Genomic DNA, 22,202 nt, shown 5'->3' with positions numbered 1-22,202 from the left:
ATGCTAGAAACACTTCCGGGGGCTCCTGTAACAGCTACGGATATAGCTGAGAAAACGAGGAAAGATGCTGTTCTCTCCCGTGTGCTCACTTGGGTGGGGAGGGGGTGGCCAGGTGGTCCGCATGAAGAAAAATTCAGGCCTTATGCGACAAGGCAGCACGAATTGTCCATGCATAAGGGTTGTCTCCTATGGGGAGATAGGGTGATCATCCCAGCACCACTGAGAAACAGGGTTCTTGAGACGCTTCACATGGGACACCCGGGAATGGTCAGGATGAAGTCGCTAGCCCGATGTTATGTGTGGTGGCCTGGAATGGACCAGAACATAGAACAATGGGTACGAACATGCAAGGCATGCCAAGAGGTGCGGCCAGAAGTGGCCAGAGCACCAGTCCACTGGTGGGAGCAGTCCAGGACTCCCTGGAGCCGGCTGCACATAGATTTTGCGGGGCCATTCCAAGGGAAGGTCTTTTTGGTTATCGTTGATGCATATTCCAAATGGTTAGAAGTGGCGATGGTCCCTAGCATGGCATCAGCTGCCGTAATCAAGGTGTTGAGGCAGCTGTTTGCTACCCACGGGTTACCTGAGACCATTGTATCAGATAATGGGGCAGCTTTTGTATCCCAAGAATTCAGGGCATTCTTGGCTGATAACTTCATAAGAGGGGTCACATCCGCGCCCTTTCACCCATCCTCCAATGGGCAGGCTGAGCGCATGGTAAGAACAGCCAAAGAATCCATTGCGCGCTTAATGGAGGGTAACTGGTCGGCTCGCATTGGGCGAATGTTATTTTTGCAGCATGCGACGCCGTGTACTGCGACGGGCAAGTCGCCAGCCGAGCTGCTCTTAGGTAGAAGACTGGTAACGGTGCTGGATTATGTCCACCCAGATAAAATGCCAAACCGTAATTCAAGAGCAACCCCCCAGGCTGAGACTGACACAACAAGGTATCTCGCCCCTGAAGATCTGGTCTGGGTGAGGAACTATTCACGAGGTCCGCGGTGGGTGGCTGGTGTGATCACCCGGGCTAGTGGACCTGTGTCCTATTATGTGACCTTGGAAAATGGGCAAGTTTGGAAGAGACATATAGATCAGCTGAGGCGCCGGGCGCTCAGCAGGGAGGAGTCAGATAATTCATCCCTGGCTAATGACGCACAGCTGCGAGACCAGAGTGAAAATGGTCCAGAGGTGCAGTCACCAGGGACTTCAGCAAATGAACCAGGGTCTGCTACTCCTCATGATGACGAGGTACAGGTCGGGGACCCTGAGATGTCTGGGACTCCCTCTGTTCCTGATGAAACCCCTATAGCAGCTCCTCCACCACAGGTAACACCCAATCCAGAACCTGCAACACCTGTTGTCAGGAGATCAGGTAGAAGTTGTAGGACCCCACAGTACCTGAGGGATTACGTCTGCTGTGCTCACTAGGGGGGGAGGGGTGTTGTGTATTGAGTCAAAGGATTTTATCTCTGTATTATTATTGTCTGTATTTGCATTAGGATAAAGTAACTGCCTTTTGGTTCCAGAGGGTACAGCTACTATTGGTTCATTTAAGCTGCTGTATTTGGATCCTCTGTCTTATTGGTTCCCTCCAAAAGGCAGCACTGTGATTGCCTGATATTGTTCCCTCCAAAATGTATCCCCTTCTAGCTAGTTCCCTGTCCCTATAAATGTAGCCTTCCTGCCCTCACAGTCAGTCTTGTTCACTTTAATAAAGAGCTGTTACTAGAGAACTGTCTCCAGCATGTTTTGTCAAGAGAGCTGAAATCACAAACCCCACGTCACAACACCCCCCCACGCTCCCCCTTTCTCTTTGGCCAACCTTTGTCCCACTAATGCACCCGGCCAGATTGCAGCAACGCAACAGAGCATGTTCCCAGTTTCTTTCCCGGGGCCTCTCTGCTTATCATCTGACACCACATCCTGACTTCATCCCCACACATTACTCAAATAATTAACCTGAAAAAGGGACGGACAGGGTGGGAGGTGGGGAGGTGCACGAAGGAACAGCAGAGAGAGAGAGAGAAGACCTAGCAGCCACCAGGCCTACTTCCCCTGCTCAGCATTCAGCCCACATGGCTTTGCACATGAGTGGAGGAGGCCCTGGGTGTCAAATGGCACATGGACTAAACGCATCTCTGAACACGTCAGAGGTTGTTTGTTTTTACTTGATAGTAAGCGCAGGCAGGGCAAGGGGAGATTTGAATTGCGCCACAGGACAGGGAGGCTTAACCCTTCCCTCCCCACCCACAATCCTATTAAAATGTCATATCATATCCCTGACAAGCTTCCAAGTTGCACATTTCACATAGCTTGGCCCTGAGAGTTCAAGAAACTCATTTCTCACTAAAGAGCATGCCCTCCAACACTTGGAAGCCCAAATCCGGGATGCCATCTTTGTGGTGCAATTTCCTTGCGGGGGGGGCACTTGGGTGGCGCCTATCTCACATGATGCCCCAAACCCTTTTTGGGTGCCATGCCATGCCCGGAAATGCACTTTTGGGAGGGGAACCACAAACAATGCCTCTCCCACCCATTGTTGGGTATAATCATAATCATGTTGTTGTTGTTTAGTCGTTTAGTCGTGTCCGACTCTTCGTGACCCCATGGACCATAGCATGCCAGGCACTCCTGTCTTCCACTGCCTGGTCAAACTCATGTTCGTAGCTTCGAGATCATAATCATAAATACCTTTATTGTCAATGTACAACCTGTGTACAATGAAATTAACCGAGCCTCCCCACCCCCCCTTACACTCAATCTCATTGCACTCTGGGCGCTTGTCGCACAACACACAAACCCTGAAAGTCAGTTGCACTATATTATTTTCCGTTCAGCAGCCTAACAGCCCACGGATAGACCTTAGTTGGTCTTTAAGGTGCTACTGAAGGAATTTTTTTATTTTGTTTCGACTCGGACCAACACGGCTACCTACCTGTAACTAGCCCGCGGATAGAAACTGGTTTTTAGCCTGTTGGCTAAATTTAGCCTGATTATACTTCTATCTCTCCTGATGGAAGTACAAGATTAAAGAGGGTAGAAGATTAAAGAGGTGCTGGCTGGGGTGTGAATTGGGGTGTGTAATTCAGCGCCTCTGCCTAGCATAATCAGGCAGGGCTGCAAAAGACTCCAGTCTGAAGCCCCGGAGAGTTGCCAGTACTGCTGTAGATGAGGCTATGGGTTTGACTTGGGAGGTGGCCAAGCCCTACATTCTACATGAAACTCCTTGACTCCCACCACCATAGATTTGTCATTCTGGAAGGAGGCAACCGCATCCTTAGAATTCAGAACAATAACACAGCTTTTATTGTTGTTTAGTTGTTCAGTCATGTCTGACTCTTTGTGACCCCATGGACCAGAGCATGCCAGGCACTCCTGTCTTCCACTGCCTCCCGCAGTTTGGTCAAACTCATGTTCGTAGCTTCGAGAACACTGTCCAACCATCTTGTCCTCTGTCATCCCCTTCTCCTTGTGTCCTCCATCTTTCCCAACATCAGGGTCTTTTCCAGGGAGTCTTCTCTTCTCATGAGGTGGCCAAAGTATTGGAGCCTCAGCTTCACGATCTGTCCTTCCAGGGAGCACTCAGGGCTGATTTCCTTAAGAATGTATAGGTTTGATCTTCTTGCAGTTCATGGGACTCTCAAGAGTCTCCTCCAGCACCATAATTCAAAAGCATCAATTCTTCGGCGATCAGCCTTCTTTATGGTCCAGCTCTCACTTCCATACATCACTACTGGGAAAACCATAGCTTTAACTATACGGACCTTTGTCGGCAAGGTAATGTCTCTGCTTTTTAAGATGCTGTCTAGGTTTGCCATCGCTTTTCTCCCAAGAAGCAGGTGTCTTTTAATTTTGTGGCTGCTGTCACCATCTGCAGTGATCATGGAGCCCAAGAAAGTAAAATCTCTCACTGCCTCCATTTCTTCCCCTTCTATTTGCCAGGAGGTGATGGGGCAGCCTAGAAACCTTTATATCTTTTGCCTTGCTGTGCAGAATTGTTCCATCTTCTTACTAACTAACTAACTAACTAACTAACTAACCACCTGTTCTTCTCTAACCCATAATACAGTATGGTTATATCAGAAGCTCTCATGGAATCATAGAATAATAGAGTTGTAAGAGACCACAAGGGCCATCCAGTCCAACCCCCTGCCAAGCAGGAAACACCATCAAAGCATTCTTGACATATGCCTGTCAAGCCTCTGCTTAAAGACCTCCAAAGAAGGAGACTCCACCACACTTCTTGGCAGCAAATTCCACTGTCGAACAGCTCTTACTGTCAGGAAGTTCTTCCTAATGTTGAGGTGGAATCTTCTTTCTTGTAGTTTGAATCCATTGCTCCGTGTCCGCTTCTCTGGAGCAGCAGAAAACAACCTTTCTCCCTTCTCTATATGACATCCTTTTATATATTTGAACATGGCTATCATATCACCCCCTTAACCTTCTCTTCTCCAGGCTAAACATACCGAGCTCCCTAAGCCGTTCCTCATAAGGCATCGTTTCCAGGCCTTTGACCATTTTGGTTGCCCTCCTCTGGACATGTTCCAGCTTGTCAGTATCCTTCTTGAACTGTGGTGCCCAGAACTGGACACAGTACTCCAGGTGAGGTCTGACCAGAGCAGGATACAATGGTACCACGGTATTACTTCCCTTGATCTAGACGCTATACTCCTATTGATGCATGCCCTGGTTTTGGGGAACAGAGGCTCAAGCAGGATCAGGGCCCCATCGAGGCCCCAGACCCTGGAGTGGTTTTATAAGGGAGATCTCTGTTAGAAACTTAACAGGCCTCATTCTCATCACTCCTGTTATATAATAAGATGAAAAAAATTGTTTAAAATAACCTTTTCTTAAAAAACAACAACACCGAAGCCTTTCTTTTAGGAATTCTAGGTGCTGAAATCCCAAGGGAGCAGAAAAGACTATTTATGTGGCTGTGTAGATGTTATTGGCCCAGAGATGAAGTCCCTACCAGAGAAGAATGGCAGATTAAGTTGATGAACTATGCCGAAAACCACTGTAAACAGCTAAAAATCATTAGTAGGATTGGAATAACACTTGTACCTGGTGAATTCCGGACATAATGGTGATGTAAAAGATCTGGATTATCAGAAGAAGGAGAAGAAGAAGAAGAAGAAGAAGAGTAGTTTGGATTTGATATCCCGCTTTATCACTACCCGAAGGAGTCTCAAAGCGGCTAACATTCTCCTTTCCCTTCCTCCCCCACAACAAACACTCTGTGAGGTGAGTGAGGCTGAGAGACTTCAAAGAAGTGTGACTGGCCCAAGGTCACCCAGCAGCTGCATGTGGAGGAGCAGAGACACGAACCCGGTTCCCCAGATTACGAGTCTACCGCTCTTAACCACTACACCACACTGGCTCTCTAATAAAAGATGCAGGAGGGAAGGATTAACAATAGGAACCCACAAAGAGTTGGAGGGAAGTCCAGGAGATTCTTTGGAATCTTGTTTTTACGTTGTATGTTGGATATGTGATTGTAAAACTTTAATCTGGAAAACCAAATCAATAATTCTTTTTTTTAACTTAACAGGCCTGCACTCACGGATGCTCACGCAGGGAAGGGGTGTTGTTGACCACTGATCATGAGCCAGACCTGTGCCAGGGAGGCCTAGTGACGAGAGAAGGGGTTCCCGAAGCCAAGGACATTGCAGCCTCCCTCCCTCACCTCAACATCTGTAATTCAAAGCAGCTGTTACACATTAACCCTGCTCTCTTCACTTGGCAACGTCTTTCTTTCGGAGGTCTGAGTTCACTGAACATTTGCGGGGGAAATCCCAGAGCACGTGGCATCCCTTGTCCTCAGGCACCCATTGCCCCCAAAGGCCATATGTTGCTTGCTTTCTGTTCAGGGAGGAATGTACTTTTTTGTTTGTTTTAAAGGAACAGCAATATAGCATTTAAAACACACAACACCCCACTTTCGACAAAAGCGACAATCAGCTCTGGTACTGAAGAAGTGTGCATGCACACGAAAGCTCATAACAAAATAAAAACTTTGTTGGTCTTTAAGGTGCTACTGAAGGAATTTTTTTATTTAGCTCTGGTACTGTGTTTCTGTTTTCTTCACATGCCATTCAATATAAGGTCACCCCTCAACCGAGCGTCTCTTTCCTGGAGTTTCCCTCTTCATCACCAACTGACCTGACCCTTTCTAAATCTCCTCCACTTGCAGATAACTGTTTGCCAATAAATAATAATAATAATAATGTTTTTATTTTGGTATGAGCTTTCGTGTGCACGCACACTTCTTCAGATACACTGCGTGCACACGAAAGCTCATACCAAAATAAAAACTTAGTTGATCTTTAAGGTGCTACTGAAGGAATTTTTAAATTTTGTTTCGACTCAGACCAACACGGCTACCTACCTGTAATAATAATAATAATAATAATAATAATAATAATAATAATAATAATGGAGTCTCCCGTCCATGGCATGCTCCACATTGCAAGATGGAGACTGGCAAATAACACTTTTTAAAAATAGCACCGTTTGTGCTTTCCAACAGAAATATTAAAATACACTAATTTCTTAAAGATTAAAAGCTTCCCCAAACAGGGCTGCCTTCAGATGTCCTCTAAAAGTCTGGTAGTTATATTTCTTTTTGACATCTGGTGGGAGGGCGTTCCACAGGGCGGGTGCCACTACCGAGAAGGCTCTCTGCCTGGTTCCCTGTAACTTGGCTTCTCGCAGTGAGGGAACCGCCAGAAGGCCCTTGGCACTGGACCTCAGTGTCCGGGCAGAGCGATGGAGGTGGAGATGCTCCTTCAGGTATACTGGACCGAGGCCGTTTAGGGCTTTGAATTGTGCTCGGAAACGTACTGGGAGCCAATGCAGATCTTTCAAGACCGGTGTTATGTGGTCTCGGCGGCTGCTCCCAGTCACCAGTCTAGCTGCCGCATTCTGGATTAATTGCAGATTATTAGGCGCAACTCAGACACGCATCTCGAGCAATTGCGCAATAAATGCACACACCCAATGGGCCTACTGAAAACACACAAAACCATTTATTTCACTTAACGCCAAAACAAGCCGCGAACCATCTGCTCACAGCAAAGGGAAATTGACAGGCATGTCCCAGGGCGGCAGATGCTGCAGAAATTCCTGTGGCAAGTGGAGGAGTCATAACAGCAAGGCATTCTGTGGCCAGATTATTATCTCTGTTTCCATTCTGAGTTCGTGTGTGATGGTGTCTGCTTCCTCTGTCTCTAGGGGAGGTGACACGACTGCTCTACACCCTAAGAAAACCAGCACATAGTTGCTTTCCTATATAAGCCATCACATGAAAAACGGTTGTGTGAAGCATCTGATTGACCATCGGGTAAACCCAGAAATTCTCCACTCAGTCAGCCTAAGAGAGGGTTGGAGAAACCCCTGACCCCCCCCCAAATTCAGGGGCTGATAGAGCCCACAAACCAATTTTTCTGCTCCCCCTGGACGCCATCAATTTTGGCAGTAGTGGCAAAAAGCAAATGAAACTACTGTAGACATGGTATGCATATCGTTGGGTTGGGAGGGGGGCAGTGTGGTCTGATGTAGGGACGGAAGGATTAGTCAATTCTGGGATTGCCTCCATTTCTACTCTTTTCTAACTTTAACTTCAGCTTTCAAAGCAGTTTGCAAAACATCAGCGTTTCAGTGCAAATTTCTCCTAATAAGCTCAGTTTTGAGTAATGCACACATTTTTGCGAGCCATTTCCCCTAATAAGGGGTGAGCTTCCTTGAAGCTGACCCAGAAACTCCAGCGGGTGCAGAATGCCGCAGCGAGGCTCCTTACGGGGTCCCGGCCGTGGGATCACATTCATCCAGTTCTTTACCAGCTGCACTGGCTCCCGGTGGAGTACAGGATCAGGTTTAAGGTGCTGGTTTTGACCTTTAAAGCCCTATGCGGCTTGGGACCCTCGTACCTATGGGACCGCCTCTCCTGGTATGCCCCGCGGAGGACCTTAAGGTCCACAAACAACGATACTCTGGAGATCCCGAGCCATAAGGTGGCCAGGGCCTTTTCAGTATTGGCCCCAACTTGGTGGAACACTCTTTCACAGGAGACCAGGGCCCTGCAGGATTTGTCATCTTTCCGCAGGGCCTGCAAGACAGAGCTGTTCCGCCTGGCCTTTGGGTTGGACTTAGTCTGACCCCTGTGTTTTCCTCCCTCATGGCTTGGATTTATGGACTACTTAAAATCAGGCTGCAATTTAAATTTTAATACTGTATTTTAATCTGTATTTTAATTAATTGCTTTTTATGTTTTATTGTAATTTTATTGGTGTGAGCCGCCCTGAGCCCGGTTTTGACTGGGGAGGGCGGGGTATAAATAAAAATTTATTATTATTATTATTATTATTATTAGTAGTAGTAGTAGTAGTATTAATACAGGGGTGGCCAACTCCCAAGAGACTGCAGTCTACTCACAGAGTTAAAGACTAGCAATGATCTACCCCCTTTTGGGGGGTTCAGGTCAAAGTTGTTGAGCTTTTTTTAGGGAAGAGGGAAGCCCATTACTTGGGTGTTCAGGTCAAAGTTTTTGAGCTTTTTTTTTTAGGAAGGAAAGCCCTGTTATGGGTTCAGGTCAAACTTGTTGAGCTTCTTATAGGGAGAAGGGAAGGCCCATTTTTAGGGGGTGAAGGGCCAAAATGTTGAGCTTTTTTTAGGGGAGCCGAGCCAAAGTTGTTCAGCTTCTTTGGGGGGAGCCACTGATCTACCAGTGATCTACCACAGATGCCCAGTGATCTACCGGTAGATCACGATCTACCTGTTGGACGTGCCTGCTCTAATACATGCATTTTTTTAAAAACAAACAAACATTGTCTCCTTGGCAAACTGCTTCACAAAATTCAGGGAAGTTTGAATTTTGAAAGATAACTGTGTTTCAGTTGGAATATTGTCTTGAAAATTGCACCTTGATTCACTTTTCAGTGCATTTTTTCTCCATCACTGTCTGATGAGGATGCAGATCACCCTCATCTCAGTCATTAGGTCAATCACTGGATGAATGGAAAAGGACACTAACTCCCATTCACCAAAGTGAGTGCCTGTTCATTGGAGGATATAGGAATTGGAGGATATAGGAACACATATTTTTTAGATGCCCCTTTTCGGACGAGGCATGCAGAGAAACCATTGACCTCCTGCTGGTGAGGCTTACTGACCTCCCGGTAAAGCAAAAATTCTATCTTCTTCTGTTAGGCAAAGATCACAAGACGACCCAGATGGTCGCCAGATTCTGTGCACAGATCTGTAGGCGCAGGACCCCCCCCCCCCGTTTCAATCTAGTTTGTTAAGACAATTCCCAAACTCGGATCCAAGGGCGACTCTGGGTCATTTCTCTATGGAAGTCTATCTTAAAGTTTTTTATGTGTTTATATGCCTACCGCATTTTTAAATTTAAAATCCATTGTTGTCTATTGTTTTAAATGTTTGTTTTGCTGTTGGGATTGTAGTTCCAATATTGTTTCACAAGCTGGTCTCTGACCGTAATAAATTTCATTCATTCATTCATTCACCAAAGTGAGTCAGGTGAGAAGCATGAGGCCAGTATCTGTATGTTTGTGTCCTCTGTATTTACATGGAAGTGTGAGAGACTATGGGGGGGCCACCCCCAATTCTGACCACACCTGCCACTGGCATGTACCCAGTGTAAAGGACTGGTCAAGGGTGAATGTACCCCTTGGGTCAGAAAAATGTTAGCCACCCCAGATTTAAAGATTTTTTAAAAATCCCATTCTTAAACCAAATATGGCTCCCAAAGCATATTGCAAATCACTACAAAAAAAGAGGGAGTCGATTCCTGCCCCAAGGTCCACCCGCAACGGCAGATCCCGATGTCAATCTTTCTCCCTTCCCCTTATCCCTGATGTAGATCTTCCCTGACCCTCTTATTCCCTGGCAGGGAGAGGGCCATTTTGGGGTGCCAAAATGTCTTGGGCCAGCCCTTGGGCTTACAATCTAAAATGGCACGACACAAGAGGAAAACTGATTGGGAGGGAGGAGGAAATAAGCAAACTCAAGTTACAAGTTCGTCAAGCAACCAGCAGGGGTAAAAAAAATAGATCAAGAACAGGAAGCACCACACCTGTGCCAACAGAGTGATCCTGGATCACTAGATCTCTTCTCTCAGCTGATCTAGCGGCTGCTGCCACGTTGCTGGACTCCGACTCCCATCAGCCACTGTGCGTGTGGATGATGGGAGTGGTAGTCTAGCAGCATCTGGAGGAAACCAGGTTCTCCACCCGTGGCCTAAGAGGGAAAATACCCCCCCCCTCAACACCAAACTAATAACACTGTCAAGGCAGCAACAAGTGAAGGAGTAGACAGAAGGAATACGGAGAGCAGGCAGTATTCAAGTCAGACGTTGCCTGGGCTCCACAGTGTCGCTATTCAGCTGAAACAGGCATATTTGGGCAAACTGAGATGGGGTGGGGTGGGGAATGCGGAGTCCTTCTTCTTGTCAACGACTTGTAAAGTTCTGGAAGAAGCCGCTGAAGGTGAACGGAGGTAGGTTGGGGGAACATGAAGCTGTTTCCTGCAAGCAAGCGGCTGGGTTGACGTCGCATTTGCTAGCATCTTGGTCCAATGTAAAGTAGACGCCGTCCGGGGACTTGATGGACGGATCATCGTTGAAGAAGTTGTAAGGCCGAAGGATAAAGCCCACCCCGTTGCCGACCGTCACGGTGTTGGGGATGTCCTCAGCGTGTGGCACATGAAGGAAGCCAGTGGAGATCCAAGCCACGAGGTCCTGAAGAGTGGAAGGAAACACACACAACAGGCCTGTTTGTCACGAGCGAAAGACGGTTTCCTCGATAATATGGTCATGGAAGAGAACTTCCATTCTTTCCCCAGGTCTCAGTGTGTTGAAACAGGATTTGTATCCACTGTAGTTGGTAGGCTAGTCAAGAACAGGCTGCATGTTGATCAGAGATGGAGATGGAGATGGAGACTCAGTGGCCCTGCAGATGTTGCTGGGTTCCAGCTCCTATCAACCCCAGTTAGTATGGCCAGAGGTCAGGAATGATCGGAGCTGGAGTTATGCAACATCTGGAGGGTTGCCAATTCGCGATCCCTGATATAGATGATGCTTACGGTAACCACCCTAGACAGTTTGTGGCCAAATTGTGGGCCATTTATCTATCAGAAGCCAGCAATAAATCACACAGGGTAAGTGAAGTTAACTCTTAAGAGGAAACAGAATCGGCTCAGAAGTGCCAGGCTTAATGAGCACAGCAACTCTTCTTCAACAAGGTCTTTCAGAGTCTGAAGGTCCCCGCCTTCCCATAGCTGCCTAAGTCTCCTTCTCGCCAGAGTTTTTCCCAACCAATCTGAGACTATGCCGGTATGGCTGCTTTTGCTCTGCTCTCTTCATGCCTTTTCTGTCCTGTCTGGAAGCCCCCTTAGGTAAGAAGTTCCACAGGAATGAAGTCCCCACCAAAGAGGCTTAGCAGAGCATCACCTAAATCTAAGGTCATATGAAAGAAAGTGTTCTTTGGGTATGCCAGACTCACAAGATTTTAGACCATTATCATTATTACTGGTACATCTCCCTTACCCTTTCTCCTTTAAGGCTTTCTCCATCTCTAATGGACCTCTGCCCCTCTTCCACAGAGAGCAATAATTCAGGATAGCTTGGTCGGTAGACCATGAGACTCTTGATCTTAGGGTCATGGGTTCAAGCCCCACGTTGGGTGAAAGATTCCTGCACTGCAGGGAGTTGGGCTAGATCAGTGTTTCCTCAAACTTGGGTACCCAGCTGTTGTTGGACTACAATTCCCATCATCCCTGACCACTGGTCTTGCAAGTTAGGGATGATGGGAGTTGTAGTACAACAACAGTTGGGGGCCCAGGTTTGAGGTAACAATGGACTAGATGATTCTCATGGTCCCTTGTGCTATTCTAGGATCTCAGCACTCACCTCGTTGACGATGGTCTCGTTGTCTATGAAATCAGCAAAGACCACCAGTGGATCCCAAGGATCATTCTGATTATAAATGCATGTGCTGGTCAGCTCCTCCTCTTTCCGCTTGGTTACAGCCACCTTATACCTGAGGAATACGGATAACGGGGGAAATGATTGAGAGGATGAAAGCAGAGGCAAGAGGCAAGTTCTTTGTCTTTATTCCTAGCAGTGCCACCCTCTACTTTGAATATGATAGTCCGTGGCAAGATGGCTACCACCCATCCCATCTGCTGTATACAGAGTCACACCACTGGCCTGTCTAGCTCAGTACTGTCTGCACTGACTGACAGCAGCGCTCAAGGGTTTCAGACAGTGGACATTGCCAGCCCTAGGGGAGCGTTCTGCACCCAAAGCAGATGCTCCACCACTGGAGCTACAGCCCTCCAGGGGTGCACTTCCAGGGTTGAAGTCAAACTGCTAGAGAATCACAGCGCCTGCCGTGGCTGCAGAGACCGGTGACTCATAACTGCTGCCTCCCGAACAGTTTTTGCTGAGTTAGCTGCACTGAAGTGACCCAGGAACGACCCTCGAAATGAAACAGGGTGGATAATGAATTCAAAAATATGTTTAAATTGGTGATCCCCCCCAAAAAAAACCCTGAAGCCTTTTTTGCTAGGGATAATTGGGACGGAGGTTCCAAATAAGCTGAATAATCTTTTTATGCATGCAACGACGACAGCCAGAGCTTTTATATGTGCAGAAATGGAAGAAGAAGAGACACCAAACCAAGAAGAATGGCTTATAAAAATCAACGGACTGTGCTGAAATGGTGGAATTGACCGTAAAACCAAGAGATCAAAATGATGAGCTGCTTATGGAAAATTGGAGGTCTTTTTAAATTTTATTTTACTATCTGTCAAAGTATTTTAGCAATATGAAATTGCAAGCAGGATTCTGAGTTATGCGCGACGGGGAGCAAAAAATAAATGATAAGCTGGAGTTAAGGGGGTTTAGCAATAAGTATTATGCAGCAACCAAGGATAAGAATATATATACAGTGGTACCTCTACTTACGAATTTAATGCGTTCCGAATGCACATTCGTAAGTCGAAAAAAATTGTAAGTCGAATCCCATAGGAATGCATTGGGAGAAAAAATTCGTAAGTCGAAGCAACCCTATCTAAAAATTCATAAGTAGAAAAAATCCTATCTAAACCGCATCCAAGATGGCGGGCGGAGCTCCATTCGTAAGTAGAAACATTCGTAAGTAGAGGTACCACTGTGTGTGTGTGTGTGTGTGTGTGTGTGTGTGTGTGTGTGTGTGTATATATATATATATATATATATATATATATATATATATATATATAAAAATCAGTGCAGGAAGGGTGGGAAGTGAACAAGAAAAATATCAGTGAATGATAAATTTGTTTAAATCTTTGAAAAATTAATAAAAATCAGTATTTTAAAAAAATGAAACAGGGTGGCATTTATCTGAAAGACAAACAGGACATGGTTTGCTGTTTCGGGCAATAGATATCGGTCATAATATAGACATGGAAGCATGGGAATGATTGTGGGATAGGGATATAAAATTTCCAGCATGCTATAGTATAAGAGGAAATTATATTAAAATGATATATTGATGGTAGTATATTTCTGGGTTTTTGCCATGCGCGCATGCGCAGAAGCGCTCTACCGCCCCACACGTGTGCAGAAGCAGTCTCTCTGGTTGCGAAAACCTCGGGACCCTGCTGGGCCTCCAGAACAGATCCTGTCTGCAACCAGAGGTACCACTGTATCTGAAAAGTATACCGTATTTTTTGTTCCATAGGACACACCTAGTTTTTAGAGGAGGAAAACAAGAAAAAAATATTTTGCTTTCTTGAATTGTCCAAGGCATAGCAGCCAACTCCTAGAGGCCTAGGTGCCTTTGCCCACCCATTAAATATTTGAAGAAGCTTCTTTTGCAAAGGGGGAAAACTCCATTTTTTGAGGATCAGCTCAAAGTTGTTGAGCTTACCTTGCAAAGGGAAAAAATCCTGTTTTTATGGGGTTCAACTCACAGTTCTGCAGCTTCTCTAGGAAAGGAAAGGGACCCATTTCTACAGTTTCCAGACAGATAATCTAATCAACCAGTCACATGTCACTGGGGAAACAAGCAGCCTCCCTCTGCAGACAACAATTGAGGCCTGGGCAATGGGCCTGGGCAGGGTGGGAAGGGAAGGGAGCTAGCTCCCTTATCTCCCTCCCCGATCTCTTGCAATCAGCTGCTGAGCGGGTTCCTTTCAACACTCTTTCCCTCTTGTTAGCCTTTAGCTCTTTCTAAAAATAAAATAAAAAAGCACAATCTGCTTTTTGCCCCTGGGCAATTTGGCTCCAGGGACCACACATTCACTCCATAAGACACACAGACATTTCCTCTTACTTTTTAGGAGGAAAAAAGTGTGTTTTATGGAGTGAAAAATACAGGAAATAAAATTAAGGGGGGAAAAGAAAAAGATCATGGTTCCTGTTACCTACCTGCCCCAGCTAATGGACCTCTCCATGGTGCTAGTTTCAGGCATGTGTTCTCCAGCAAAGCTGGTGATCTGGATGCGGTAGCTTCGCTGATGGTTCCACTGGTTCTCCCGGCTGGTGGCAAAGTGCAGGTACCGGGGGACTTTGCCGTCCAGCGGAAAGGCAGCATCTTCCTCCTTGTCCAGGGTTTGGGTTGTGAGAACGGGCCGTTGGATCTGGTGCTCTGGGCTCCAAGGGGCCTCCACGGACTCAAACGCCATATCGAGGGCCACCAGGGAGTTCTTGGTCCCTGACGAAAGCAAAGACTAAGAGAGAAGAACTTGCCACCTCAGCTCCTAGAGACAAACCCTCAACAAGCAAGATCGTTAGTAGAGCACGATACTGTTCATCTCATTTGGGAATTAATGGGACAGAACTACCCAAACTGTACAGAAACTTATTCGTGTATGCGACTGCAGCGGCAAGAATGCTACTTGCCCCAAAATGGAAAGAGGCAGAAGTCCCAGCAAAGGAAGAACAGATACAAAGACTTATGGAATATGCAGAGATGGCGAAACTTACCGGGAGAATAAGAAATCAAGATAAAAAAATTTTTTTATAAAAGAATGGAAACTGTTTAGTGAATATTTACAGACAAATTGTAAACAGATAAGAACAATGCCAGGATTATTGTAATAACCTGCAGTTTCATAAGAGGATATATTTAAAGAAGATGAATAAATGAGGAAATTGAGTTAATTTGGATAGGCAGAAGATATTAAAGATAAATTTAAGAAACTACAGAGAGAGGGGGAAGGAAGTCAAGTTTTGAAATGTCAAAAGGATTGTAAAATTAGTGAAATGTTTAAACTTGAAAAGCAGAGAGAGAGAGAGAGAGAGAGAGAGAGAGAGAGAGAGAGACTGTTAACCTCAGCATGGGTTCGGCTAGATGACTCTCACGGTCCCTTTCAACTCTACAATTTGGTGATTCTTGCAGCCACTGGGATAACAGGCACACCAACTCCAAGGGGCAGAGGAGTCTTTGGCCCCCTCAATATTTGCTGGCAGGGGGCTGGGCCCCCTCAATGCTGAGGGGGTGGAGGAGGGCGAATGTGGTGCAGTTCAGTGGCGAGAGAGGAAGCCATGCTGGCCTGGGTGCTTGGCTTTCTCCTGATGACGATGCAATCTCACATGCGTGAAACGCATGCCAGCCCCTCACAATCTTGGGTGCAGGACGGCATCTCTGAACACCAGCTTGGGCCTGTGGAGGAAACTTCCACCTTGTATTTGGGAGGCGTGGGCTCAAATTATCTCCCATCGTGTAGGATTGCACAAGTCCCCATCTCTCTCTGCATCGGTTATTCAGCTGTCAGATGGGGATAATGGTGGTCTCCTAACAGGGTCGTCTCAGAGGCAATCTGTCTTACGTTTCATGGCAAACTTTTAAGACCAGCCAAGAACAGCTTGGCACCTTGGCAAATTCTAACGGGAAGGGAGCTCAGAGAGAGGCCTTTCCTGTGGCTGATCAACAGCTACGAAACTCCCTCCTGCCTAACTTCCATTGTGGGAACTGTTCTTATCATTTGTCTGCATTTCTTTGTGGACTTCCTAATTTGGTTTCCTTGCGGCCACCGCATGAAATGATGAATCAGTGCATATTTCATCAGCAGAGTAGGTCCTATTCCTTGTGCACAGATGGAGAACTAAGGGTTTGAGAGAGACGGAGGGACAGAAAAAGAGGAGTCGGGGGACTTATCCACACTTTCCTCTACACTTTCCAGGCACGGCCAGAGCTTTACATTATCATATTTGAACGCCCCCCCCCCCTTTTGCTCCAGAGCTTGCCCCATGAAAACCCACTCTTTAAAGCTTAATCAGAACAGGAAAGAGCAGGTCAAAGGGTGGGTGTGGGTAAGCCCTGAGTTAGCCTAAATTGCACAATGAGCCAACAGGAGGTTTTGAAAACAAGAGACCAGATTTTCCAGATCTGAGCATTTTTCAGTGGTACACCATAGCTTTCCCTCTCTTACAGGAGAAAGTGAGCAATGTATCACTCTGCCCTTTATATAATGAAACACACTACAGCGACTATCACTGCCTTTTCTTTTACAGGTGGCATTGCAAGACTAGCTCCTTGCCATTTATCTAAGGGTGGAGTAACAGAGGACTCTGCCTGGTCCATCTGTGGGAATGTTGAGGGTGGCAGGAGAGGATACAGTATATCGTTTGTTAATATCCTTCCTAACTTGCACTAGCAATTTTCTTCACTTAGCAGAGCACATTCCCCCTTCTTACGCAGCAGAAAACAAGTTCCTGACTCGTCTGAAACCTTTTACTATTACACAATTCAATCCAGCTCAGATTGAATGGTGTGTTCCTGGTAAGACCCCCTTTGGATCCCTCCTAAAAGAATAAAGACACCACAGGCTTATTCATAAGTAACAAAAAATAGTTTTACTTACGATCAGGCAGAGCACAGTGTGATCCCTGAAGGCAGGCTTTAGGCTTAAAGTTACAAACATGGACAGGCAGATTTACCCCATATGGGAGATGACCTGGGGAACTGCTGTGGCAGCCAGCAATCCAGTCCAGGTGATGCGGGAAGGTCGAAAAGAGAGAGGTGGCTATGTGACTGGACCTTTTGTTAGGTCAGGTAAGGTCACGCCCACCTTTTAGTCACATGCAAGGAAGGATGCTCCAGGCCAGGAGGAACAGGAAGTTTCGACTGGCTGGACCAAACATTCCCTTGCATGTCCACTCCAGCAAAACAAGGAATGGTGTATTTGACTGCTTCCAATGGATTACATCACACCGTCTTGTTCAGGATTGTTGTCTGGCAGGCAGCTCTCCGGGGATCTCCGACAAAAGTCTTTCCCAGCCCGACTTGGAGGAGCCCAAAATGGAGCTCCGTGTACACAAAGCCCGTGGTCTTCTGCTGAGCCAAACCCTCTCCCCACATTCCTTATTGGACCAGAGTTTGAGCAAATGAAGACTCGCATCTCACCATTTCCACATGCAAAGAGGAATGGGGTGAGATTACAAGCAAGCAGCAAGCCATTCCCAACCCTGCCATTAGTTTCCTGCTGCTGTGGAAATTAATCCTGATCATACAACCCGGGGGGGGGGGGCTTCTCTATTCAACCCTCAAGATTCTTCCCAGGCCACACCCACCACCAAGGCCATGCCCCTCTCTCTAGGCCACTCCTCTCACTAGCTCTGCTCTCACACTATCCCTCAAGTGCTTTTCTGTGGCAGGAATGTGCCTCTTGCTTATCCTGATGGAGAAAAGAGGAAGAAATGGGAGTGAGTGGGATGTGGAAACCTCTGACTCCTTTGTGGCAGTCTTACTGTACGCATTCATGGCCCCGCCCACTTTTGCTTATTGCACCGCCCACCCCTAGCGTGGCGGCTTTTGGAAGTTTGCCCCTGAGGGAATGTGAGCCTTGGGCTGAAGAGTTTCCCCCATTCCCACATAACCGTTTAAAGAACTCTGCTTCATCGACATCTGTTTCTCTGCGATGCATCTGTAAAGCCCTAAACGCTGTTTTATGAAACAGGAGCATCTCCTGCTCATGTAATTTACAAGCTGCTACTTCCCCTTCTTGGCCCAAGTTTCTGGTTCGCTTTTGCTCCTTGCTAGCACTATCAGATGTTCCGTTATTTCATTTCTCTGAGTCCCGTTACTTTCCCTGCAAGATGTGTTCCCTCGCTCAAGCCGTGTTGAGCTTCTGCCCTAGCCCAGTGTTTCTCAACCAGTGTGCCTCCAGATGTTTTGGGACTACAACTCCCATCATTCCTGACCACTGGTCTTGCTAGCTAGGGATGATGGGAGTTGTAGTCCCAAAACATCTGGAGGCACACTGGTTGAGAAACACTGCCCTAGCCGCACCGTTCTGGGCGACACTTTCCCGGCTCCTGATCTCTGCTGATGGCACATTGAGGCAATCAGTAGGGGAAATGGGAACAAAACCAGACAAGGAACAGAACGTCTGCCGAATGTTACCAGTGTTCCAGAAACACATGCCATCAATTCTCTTAATCTGCCTCCTCGAGATGACGGGTTGCGTTTTATAGACTATTTGTCGTTTCAGATGGTACGCTTCTGTTAATAACAGAATTATCTCCTTATGTCAGACATCACAGCTCCCAAGTATCCTCTAAGGGGACCCTAAACAGCACATTCAGGTTTGGGAGAAGCTAGAAGTTGTGCCTGACCTTCCCAAGGATGCTGAGCCCCTCTTCACTCTGCCTCACCTTGTGATAGATCCAAGTTTCACAATCCTTGGGCTTAGCATCACGAAGCTTAGAGATTTGCACTGCTTACTGTATAAGGTGGGCATTACAGCCCCAAAAGTTCTTCTCTGGCTTAGATTTTAACCTTTGCCACTCTTCCCCTTGGTCCCACCCAGCGGCAGAGCATATGCCTGCGCTGCCCAGGGCAGGTGCGTTCCCGAGGGGGGCATGGTGCGGAGGCTGCCTCCCCCAAGCTGTCAAAATGAAGGGGGAAGGGGGGAATGCTGCCGGCAAAGTGGCACAGCTCCCCCCCTTACCCCGATGGCTTGGGGTAGGCTTGAGAGTTGTGGGCAGGCGGCACACCAAATGTCACCCCCCTCAGTGAGGGCACCCAGGGCGGTCCACCCCCACTGCCCCCTTCCTATGCCCCTGATCCCATCCACTCCCCTTCTTCCAATCCCTGCCCCAATCAGACCTCATCATACTTCCAGTGACATCACCAAGGGTCCTAAAGGAGCCCCCCCCCCGACTCAAAATTTAGGCCAGAATAAACAAAATACAAATACATCACAAATGTCTCACAAGACTCTTACCCGTCTGTTGGGGGGGGGGAATCAAACATGCCTAATTGTTAGGAAATAGTTAGAAAAAATAGCACACTCTTTTCCAAGTTCTGGCAAAAAAAAGTTTAGTTTTCTGAGTCCTTAATAAGGGAAGGCTCACACTTGGCATCCCTCTTATAATCTACTAGTCTAGCTCTGGTACGTCAAACCCTATAAATAGTCTGAATAGGAAAACGAATTTTTAAACAGTCACACAACTCTTTACATTACTTGAAATGCAGAATGTGAGATTCCTGGGGGAAAGCTAGATTTGTGGTGGGACGCAGGGTGGCAGAACGTAACGTTTTGGGAAGTATGGGGCACCTACCTCCAACATCCAAGTCGACTTTGTAGTTCATTAGATGGTTGTGCATGGTTCCAAGGGTGTGCTCCCCGACCCTGTTTCCATAAGCAGTGCCACCTTCCACGAGGAACGAAGTGCTGATGTATCCTGTGGCATGGACCTTGACTTCTATAGCACCATTTTGGTAGAACACAAAATCCCAGACGTAGTCGTAGTTGATGAGAGTGGAAACGGCCCTCAAGACCAGAGCGTATTTGTTCAACCCCCCGTAATAGAAGGAGCCCATGTCAGAAAAATGTCGCCGGAGAGGCACGCCCATGTCATGCTCAAAGATGCAGAAAGAGTTCTTGTTCAGTTTCAGGGCGTCAGAGTCTATCAAATAGTGGCGGTCCACGTAGGTGGCCGTATAGGGGCAGTCCACTCCCCGAACCAATTCGTAAGAAAACTTCCCAATGCCAAGGCTTCCGTCCATGTACCTAGACACCATTCCCCCGGGGCAGTTGGAGCCATAAGTTGCAAGAGCTTCCTGCAGACTCAACTCATAGACAATCCTTTCCTCGCCAAATCTGATGTTGAAGAGGCGTGGCCCTGTGTTCACGTTCATCCCAAAGGCAAAACTCCAAGACTGGTAGACAACATGGCTGCCAGCTACGGTGTAGCGCATCCCGAGGGGCTCAAATTGCAAAGGGCCTGGATGAGGAGAAGATTCTGAAGGCTTCCTTGAAACAAAATCGTTCTTCAGGTGGCCTGGCTTCACTCTGACCTCCTTCACACGCCCATCTATAAACTCCTTCTCCAGGTGGGCCATGTTCTCATAATACTGGCCGTTGTAGAACACTTTCTTCACCTTCCACTCGGAGATGTTCAGACTCCGGTGGTCCACCAACACCTCCAAGCCAACGGGGTGGATGTAGTACCCACTCCCAATGACATTGTGGAACAGGACAAACCAGGTGGCTCGGTCGCCAGATTCAAAGCCTCGGGGGGCTGTGGTCAGAGTAGCCAAGTTAGTCCCATTATACTCACAACATTCTCTAAGGAAGTTGAAGGCCCCCAAGAGCTCACGGAAAATGAAGGTGTCAATATCTTTGTACTCCTTCTGGGTCACCGGCCTGCTGTGATACGGCACCTTCCTGCCAAATTTCTTCAGCGTGATGTCACGGTGGCTCGCTGGGTTCGGAAGAGGGCCTACTACGAACTCGGTGACATTTGGATCTGGCTGGTTCCCAAAGTACACCACAGCCAAGGCCTCCCGTTGGGGCTGAGCCCTTCCATGGTCCAGGAAGCCCAGAGCCACTTCTTTAGGGGGGAAGTGCGTATCCAGGTAGTAAATGCAGTTATCGGAGGGCTTTGCCCGAGACGCATCTTCGAGGTGTACGCCAAGATTCTCCTTGAGGTATTTCACCACTTGGGCCATCTCGGCGGGTGACAGGTCAGCAAAGATCTCGCTCGGATCTCTGCTGGTGCCTTCGGGAGAATTCTGGAGCCCTGAGACACCACACCTAACGACTTTTTCCTTTCTGGTCATCAAGACACAAACTAAAGCAAAAATGGTAGCCAGAGCCAATACCAGGAGGACAACCACCGCTTTCATGTTCATGCCGGTGTCCGTGAAAGGCAGCAGTGGTCGCGGCACACTCAGCAACCCCGACTGCTATTTTCCTTGCAGGAAACGGCTTGGGAGGGAAAGAGGGAGGGAGGGAGGGAGGAAAGCTGTTGCTCTGTTCAGAATTAGAGGAGGGTTTAGAGTTAGGAATGCATGGAGGGCTCATCAGCGACTATAAAAGGCAGGCTTTCTCTCTCTCTGCCCAGCTATGTATCCACCATAAGCCCAAGCTGCTCTTGGCCCGGGATGATGGACTAAGAGGTCTTTGGAGAGAATGCCAGGCTAAGGCAAGGCCCCAGAGAGGCAAAACACCCAGATTTAGCAGAGACCCTCGGAGAGAATGATGTCGGAGGAGGTTTCTCTCCAAATGAAATGCTGTAACCTGATCCCTCCCAAGCCGAGAAAGTAATGATGCCTGCTCACGGCAGAAACCCTTTTCTGCCCTTTTCTCAGACGGCTCAAAAGCTCATTTCCACCATGTTCACATTGCCCACCCCCCACCCCCCTGGTCCAGCCCCAGAAGCACAGATTTAGCTTGGCACTCACCCCATAAGAATATGTGTTCAGTTTACTGTTGGGCTAGCTGTTTCATCGTGGTGGGTTGTCTATGGAACTCTCAGTTCCTTGATTTAAAAAAAACAACAACTGGGTTTCTGAGCAAGAGCAACACATTTCAAAATGGGGCTGCAATGAAGGAAACAGGGTTATATAATGTACCTGAAAAGCACTTTCCTGTTACTCAGTGGGAAATGAAACGGCTTCTTAGGAACTGCTCCAAATGTGTGCTGGTGATTTGGGACATTGTAAACCTGGAATCCGTAACACACTCAGTGTACTTTTCCAACCACCACCATAGGTCTAATTCACACAGCCTTGGATAGCTGCCTGCCTAAAACATGGCGCATCTCCGGTCACTTGCAGAAAACAAGCAGCACCAAAAATAAGGCACATGATTCTGAAATTTGAAAAAGCCAAATATGAAGGAACAGGGCTTTCTCAGGCCTGTCCCCCGCACAGACCCTCTTGAGGACCAGCTAAACTTTAGCT

The 22,202-nt window shown here is 47.3% G+C and overlaps 1 protein-coding gene across 1 annotated transcript; it reads right to left on the bottom strand.

Moving 5' to 3' along the window:
• Positions 1–7,006: 7,006 nt before the first annotated feature.
• On the bottom strand, positions 7,007–21,348 carry LOC118095239 (amine oxidase [copper-containing] 3). Its single transcript, XM_035136309.3, has 4 exons — positions 19,574–21,348; positions 14,435–14,720; positions 11,927–12,056; positions 7,007–10,756 (listed from the first exon to the last, which is right to left on the bottom strand). The coding sequence occupies exons 1-4, from the start codon at positions 21,147–21,149 to the stop codon at positions 10,469–10,471; spliced, it is 2,280 nt and encodes a 759-aa protein (XP_034992200.1). The 5' UTR covers positions 21,150–21,348; the 3' UTR covers positions 7,007–10,468.
• Positions 21,349–22,202: the final 854 nt, after the last annotated feature.

Source organism: Zootoca vivipara, chromosome 12, assembly GCF_965207765.1.
Source record: "Zootoca vivipara chromosome 12, rZooViv2.hap1.1, whole genome shotgun sequence".
In the NCBI taxonomy this organism is placed as follows: Eukaryota; Metazoa; Chordata; class Lepidosauria; order Squamata; family Lacertidae; genus Zootoca; species Zootoca vivipara.
This window is presented reverse-complemented; position numbering and strand designations above follow the sequence as displayed.